This window comes from Schistocerca gregaria, chromosome 2 (assembly GCF_023897955.1).
Source record: "Schistocerca gregaria isolate iqSchGreg1 chromosome 2, iqSchGreg1.2, whole genome shotgun sequence".
Taxonomy (NCBI): Eukaryota; Metazoa; Arthropoda; class Insecta; order Orthoptera; family Acrididae; genus Schistocerca; species Schistocerca gregaria.
The window spans coordinates 714,851,204-714,858,159 of NC_064921.1; the positions used below are offsets into that span (position 1 = coordinate 714,851,204).

The following is a 6,956-nucleotide window of genomic DNA, read 5'->3' on the forward strand; positions in this document are numbered from 1 at the left end:
GGTTGGTGGTTCTCTCTGGTGGTGCGTTTACGAGTAGCGTGTTACGTGGCGTATGGGGTTCATTTGCGTGATAACATTGGACATGTGTAGTATCGAGACTGTGCTTTCAGCAGATTATTTTTCAGTGAGTTAACATCTTTAGTTTTGTTATTTCGACGTTATTGTAGTTTTTTTCTGTTCGTTGTGTGTGAATTTTGGTAAATTGCTTTTTTGGTAGGTATGGATATGACTGACAAGGTCAACAGTTTTCGGTAATGATAGGGGACAGTATGTTGTCTATAATAAAATTTCTTCACCTATTCAGTTTTTTGGACGAAGTCGTGAAATGTTCAGTATGTCGTGAAGAAATGAGGCTTCCTAAAGTTCCGGTGTCTTGGACCACAGACGGCTGTATGTGGATATGTCGTACAGATAACAGGTCAAGAGAAGCATTCATTTCCAATTTGTGGGATCGGGAGCTGCTGTTGAGGTGTGTAGGTCAAGGAGAGCATCCGATTTCAGACGATATTGTGTTCAGTGGAATTTGGGGGGTTTTGTGTTGTCTTTTTGTTGTTGTTGTTGTTTTGTGTGGTTGGGTATGTGTGTCTAATCTTTTTATATTTACTTTGTCCCCACCCAAAAACCTCCAACTTCCCACACTTGTCACATTAGTTTCATTGGGGTTTTTGTGGAAAGTGTGTGTGTGTTGGTTTTTCAATGTATTTTCGCATTTGTGGTTAAGTTTACATAATGACATCATAGGCACCATATTGGAGTTTTAGTGTATGGTCGTTTCCGCGATAGTTGTGATGTCGTGGTTCAAAGCAGATGGGTGGAATCGGACACTTCTGTATTTCCTTAGCTGTTTGGTCCCCTTCTCCAAATCAGCCAATCAACTAATAATCAATGTAGTTCTCTAATGACTTTTAACCTGTATGAAGACTTTAGGTGCTTTGCCATGTGATTATTCAGCTGTCAGAAAGACTAAAGCTCTATAATGTAAAACATAACCTCAAGACAAATTTATATTGTTTGTGGACATTCCATCCCAATGGCAGTCTTGAGAAAACTAGGGAAGCGTTTTCAGTAAAAAAGAACAGTGGGCCATTTTGACATGAATGCATGTACAGTACAGCAAATCTACCCTCTCTCTAGACATTTGGCATGCGCACCGTAAAACATCCCTAGGGCTGTTTTAATGGCCAAACTTTTATTTGGCTTAAAAAGAATTTTACCTAAAATGATGCATTGCTCGTATTGTCTCCTGGGCACCAGGAAGACATAACCCTGAACACTCTAATGTCTGAATATGTATCTGACTTTTCTTAAATGAATCTGCCATTTAGTATAAGCAGTTTATAGAGTAACAATTTCAGCATAAGATCCATATTCAATCACTGTAATATGCACAAAACACAGAATACTGGCAGACACAAACCTTCCTTTTTTTCCCAACTGACTATTGTTCCCATCTCCATTGTGGGAGACAGTGCAGGCAGAAGAACTTTGTTGTGAGGTGGAAGATCTGAGCTGAAGTAACGCAAGCATCCTTGTGGTTTGTCCCATATTAGTATAGCGTGTCTTGTAAAGGAAGTATTTCCAAACCTGGAACAAGAAACTGCTTTACTTTTAACGTTTTCACTTGGCTAATTATAACAGAAAAACCACCTTCCCGACAATTATTTGATGTCACACAGTTTTGAGTCACAAAATTATATTGAGGCAGCACCTCAATGTATGTTTGTGTAGTTCGGTACACACTAAAAATGGACATGACGTTTGTTAGATGGAAATAAATTAAACTCTGAACATATGGAAAATGAAAAGTTCAAACTAAATTTGTGACACATAGCACCGGAAATTATCACAACAGGCTGGCAGGATGTTTTGATCCATGGGAACAAATAATTAACAAAAAATTAGTCCCAAACAGTGTCACACGAAGGCTGGATGGGAAACAAGAAAATATGAGAGGAAAGGATACATTCTAAAACTAAATCTCGTTGTTCATTCGGTGGCGGCGTGAACGACTCATGACCTAGGGACTATGTCCTTCAAATGTACTTGCTGATAATTGAAAAACCACGTTCCCTTCGACACGACTGTGCCGTTTATAGATGCACTAGGGGTTCATAAACAAAAACTGCAGCCATGGATACCATGAATAATATATGTTCTGTCAAAAATTACGAAACAGCGCCGTACACTTATTTCTCTTACAAAACATACCTCAATATATGCTTGTTTTTGGAGCACTGCACGCTAAGGCACCTTATCACATTGCTTCTGGAAACTCGCTTAAAGGAATTTCTCAGTAACTCAACACGAACCACTGTCGTTCGAAACATAATCGTATTCCTATTTCTACTTCTGCACCTCTATTATTTATCGGAGATCTTCCAGCTGAACACCGAACAGAGAGCTTCTACCAAAGATTCAATGAAATACAAGACAGATGTTCCTACGAGTACTTCACAAAACATAGAATATGAAAAATCTATCGTGAGTGTACTGCCATAGCCTACTAGAGCTGGCTATACTACCGCTCCTGTCGCCAATGACCTTAATTGAGATTCAATTTACAAAAGCAGAATTTTATAAATTCAAGAATTAGGCATGACTTTGGATTTCATAAATATAAACACTTGCTCCCAACGTTGGATGTGTTTTTTATTTGAGTATAATCTTCAACCATTTACGTCAATTGCAGTGTGGAGATGCAGAATTGTTTTTGCGGCATTTTATACCCTTAAGCGCAGAGCGAACTACACTATCGATTCTCACTAGCCGTCAATGGACCCTCCCGCCGCGTCAGGGTGTATTCATACTCGATATCACGTCACGTTAACTCGCTGGCTCTGTCGGTGAATATATGAGTAGGGCCCGGATTTTAATGACAAGTCATATTTTTTTCTGAACTATTGGGTGAATTTTAGAACAACTTACACACAAATCTAGGCATTTTAGTGTCGATAAATGTATTTTGATTGTGCATATAAAGTCATATATCAATAAATTTTAGTAATAGATCACACTGCGGCTAACTTTTAATATAATAGGTCATATTTCCGTCAACTTTTGCCAAAAATGCATATAACGCTTTTCTCGTATCTTACGGGACACACGAATAAGAAAATGAATATGTTGCTCATGAGACAATATTTAATGTGCTATTATGAAAGATAAACAGATAAATTAGTACACAGCTTTATTTCTCAGGACTGTAGCAGAAAATCTGTGTACGACAACAGTCGTTTCGCGAACATAAAATATTGTTGCGCAGAGTCGACAATACGCTCTTAGAGCCAACAAAGGCGGCTTCTGACGTAATAATCATCGGAGTCGCACAGGTGTTCCCAGTAACCAGTTTGAATACAGCCTTTGCCTTGTTCAACATGCCTAAAGCAAAGTACTCCGACAGTGTGAAGTTGCGAGGATATAATCGAGAATTTTGAGAGAAATTCTTCAGTACTGATGGGAAAATATTATTTTGTAAACTGTGTGAAGTTAAAGTTTATGCAGAAAAGCACTTTAATGTGCAACAACACTGTAATACCGCTAAACACAGCAGCTGTGTGAAACGAAGCGCTGAAAATAATAGCAGGCAAACGCTTTTTTTTTAACAGACAGGTCAATCTTCAACCGTGCAATTATTCTGCAAGGAATTGTGTGAGATAATGGTGTCCTGCAACGTCCCATTGGAAAAGCTGAAGAATCCACGCTTCAGACGGTTCTTAGAGAATTACACAACACATCAAGTTCCAGATGAATCTACACTGAGAAAGAAATATTCATCCGTATGCTACAATGATGTGCTCAACAAAATACGAATTACTAGTGCTGAGCAAAAGATCTGGCTATCGATAGATAGATATTAGTGGGCGATATATTGCAAATGATGTTGTTGGTGTTCTAAAAGTTGATGACCCTGGAGATATGCTCCTACTAACGAGTGAAGCTCTCGATAAAGTAAACAATTCGACGATTGCTATTTTATTTGACAACTCTCTGAAGCTACTGTGGCCAGATGGTGTGAAAACAGACAAAACGTTTTGGTGCTTCATATATGGCTAAAGCAGCCAAAGGGCTTCATATTCTCTACCCCAGAATGGTGTACGCCACTTGCCTTGCACATGTGTTGCACAGAGTTGCCGAAGACGTGCGATAAAATTACCCTGACGTGGACAAATTAATTTCCTGTGGCAAGAAAATCTATCTCAAGGTTCCACTATGGGTGCAGAAATTCAAGGAACAAGCACCTTCAACGCCACTCCCACCTAAACCTGTTGTTACATGATGGGGTTCTTGGCTTAATGTTGCTGAGTATTACAGCGCCAACTACACCCAAATAAAGACAATATTCTGTGAGCTTGATAACGATGAATCAAGCGCTATCAAAATTATGAAAGAAATTTTTACAGATACATTGTCTAGAAACTTGGCATACATCAATGCCAATTTTTCAGTGATATCAAAAGCCATCAAACGACTGGAAGCTGTTGGCACTCAGCTATGTGTGGCCCTGAGTATTGTGCAACATGTGCAGAGTGAGTTGGGTCGAGCTCGTGGTCACGTGGCTGACAAAGTGGAAACCAAATTGCAAAGTGTTCTCCATCAGAATCGCGGATATTCTACTCTGCGCAAAATTAGTGACAGTATTTCAGGGAAACATTTGAAGATACTGAAACAAAGCTGAACTCCAATGACCTGGCTGCCTTCAAATACGCTCCAGTGACGTCTTGTGAAGTGGAGAGGAGCTTTTCCAGGTACAAAACTATCCTAAGCGACAACCGTAGATCTCTGACAATGGAAAACCTGAAAAGGCACCTTGTGATCCAGTGCAACTTTGCAGATACTGAAGATTGACATACGGTGTTAAATAATGTGAAACGCTTTAAATACTATATAGAAATAAAGACATTGTCTTACTGTTTCGATAGATGATCTTTTCACTGTACTTTGTGTTTAGAAAATAAAACATTCAGATATTTAAAAAATAGGTGCAAATTAGCCACAAACTCTGCAGAAAGATAGAACTATACTTACAGTATTCTGAGAAGTGAATTTTTTGTTACTTTGTGGTGAATAAAAAATTAAATAAACAAACAAGAATGCTTTAAATAAACTTCTATTAACTCATATTTTATTTTTAAGGTCATATTTATGTAAGTTTTAGCTCACAAATGCTTGTATATTTCACTGTTTTTAGGTAATTAAAATCCGGGCCCTATGTATGAGCGAGCGAGTCACTACTCTGCTTACCCAGCTTTGTCACGAAGTGCTTCTATAGGCTGTTTCACAAAGTTGTGGCGGCGCTACCGCTGGGCGCGCTATTCAGTGGCGACATAGTGCGCAGGTACGTCTGGCAGCGTTTATTTTTTAGACCAATGAGTTAACACTATACGAAACACACAGGACGACTGCCTTCTTCCGAAAGTCAACATTGTAGACTAAATAATTTACATTAACGAAGGAATGGAAGTCATAAGCCCTGATTCACATATCTATTACAAATAAAGAACCAGATCCCTGTTCATCTGAATGCATGTTCGTCTTCTGTCATCCTAAATCGATGAATGTATCCCAATAGGATTTTGAACACGAAACAGTGCAATTATTCTGTGAAAATTAAGACTTTTCTTACGTTATCGCTCGGCTAAGAAGTAGAAGTTTTGTTTGATGGGCTCCTCTGAAATGCAATAATTCTTGCTATGCCAGGATTGTACAAAAAGCAACGGTGAACTCGTAATTTCTTGTGTTGTATTAGTCCGAGTCACACAACTTTTTCGTCATATGTTGGTAAACATGTCTGAAAGGTATGTGTACAGCGTTGGGTTTATCGGATATTTAGACTATTGTCAGCTGTCAAAGAAGGTTACAGTTATTTTGGTAGTATCGACGATTATTTATTTTGTGTAAAAATGCAACGCAGAATTTGTGTTAAGCTATAAGAACAGAATAAATTGCATTAAAGTTTTAAAAATGTTAAATATTGTTTTGGTGAATCTGCTAGGAGTAAACCAAGGATTTTCGATTGGTTTAAGCTTGTCGAAGAATGTCGTGAAGACGTTGAAGATGACAATCTTCCTGGATGCTCCTGCACATCAGCCGATGAAATCGTGGAAAAAGTAAAACAAACGTTAACGAACAATCGCCATATCACAATCGAATCAGTCGCTAATGATGTAGGCCAGGGCTGGCAAAGGGCAACTAGCGAGGTATTCCCCTCCTGTGAGTCCTTCCCTCTCCAACTCTACTTGGAAGGTGTCATCAAGGCCTGGCTGCAGTCTTCGGTTCGTTTGCTGACCAACAATTGAGTGGAGCAGCGTCTCTTCAAAGAGTGCGCCTACTCTAGGCGTTTTTTAAAAATTTACTCTCCTTAAAATTTCGCTATCGTTCAAGTTGTCATTGTCTTTATTTTTTTGCCTCTTATTCTAGTTTTGATTCTGGTTATTTTTGTGGCTTTTTTCTATTGCAGTTCTTAGGAATGTCGAAAAGAAAGCATGCCGAGAAGCGTGTTTTTATGAGGAGTGGCAGATTAAGTACTTTTTTGTGCACAGTTCTGAGGAAGAACCTCTGTGTTTAATGTGTAAAGAGTGCTTAAGTCAAAACAAAGATGGTAATGTTGCTTGTCATTTGTCTTGGATCCATGAAGCAATACAAAGGCGTTACTTACATGAAGAACTGTGCCCTTTTGTCGATAACTTAAAAAGGAGGCATAAGAGTCACCTGAAGCACCACATGTTCAAGAAAAGAGTTTAACTGCTTCATATGTCGTACGTTTAAAATTAGCAAAAGCTCTCAAAAATGTTTCAGAGAAGGCTTACTGATGGAGTAATGTGCAATGGAAGTGACAAAAGAATTTAGTTTTGATGATACCGCTGCACATTTTAAAACAGCTACTTTGCCATATAACACTGAGAATGTTGTTATAGGAAAAAAACTTCCAGAATTGAAAACTGATGGTACCATTTTCT

The 6,956-nt window shown here is 38.6% G+C and overlaps 1 protein-coding gene across 1 annotated transcript in view; it reads right to left on the reverse strand.

Annotated features, from left to right (window-relative positions):
- LOC126334843 (dihydrolipoyllysine-residue acetyltransferase component of pyruvate dehydrogenase complex, mitochondrial) overlaps nucleotides 1-2,775 on the reverse strand; it is a 68,428-nt gene extending 65,653 nt beyond the window's left edge. Inside the window, exons 1-2 of the mRNA XM_049997510.1 lie at nucleotides 2,209-2,775; nucleotides 1,418-1,584 (exon numbers count right to left, since the gene is read on the reverse strand). Of these exons, the coding sequence (XP_049853467.1) occupies nucleotides 1,418-1,584; nucleotides 2,209-2,327 (286 nt within the window). The 5' untranslated portion in view covers nucleotides 2,328-2,775. The remainder of the gene's footprint in view (nucleotides 1-1,417; nucleotides 1,585-2,208) is intronic.
- Between the last annotated feature and the right edge of the window lie 4,181 nt (nucleotides 2,776-6,956).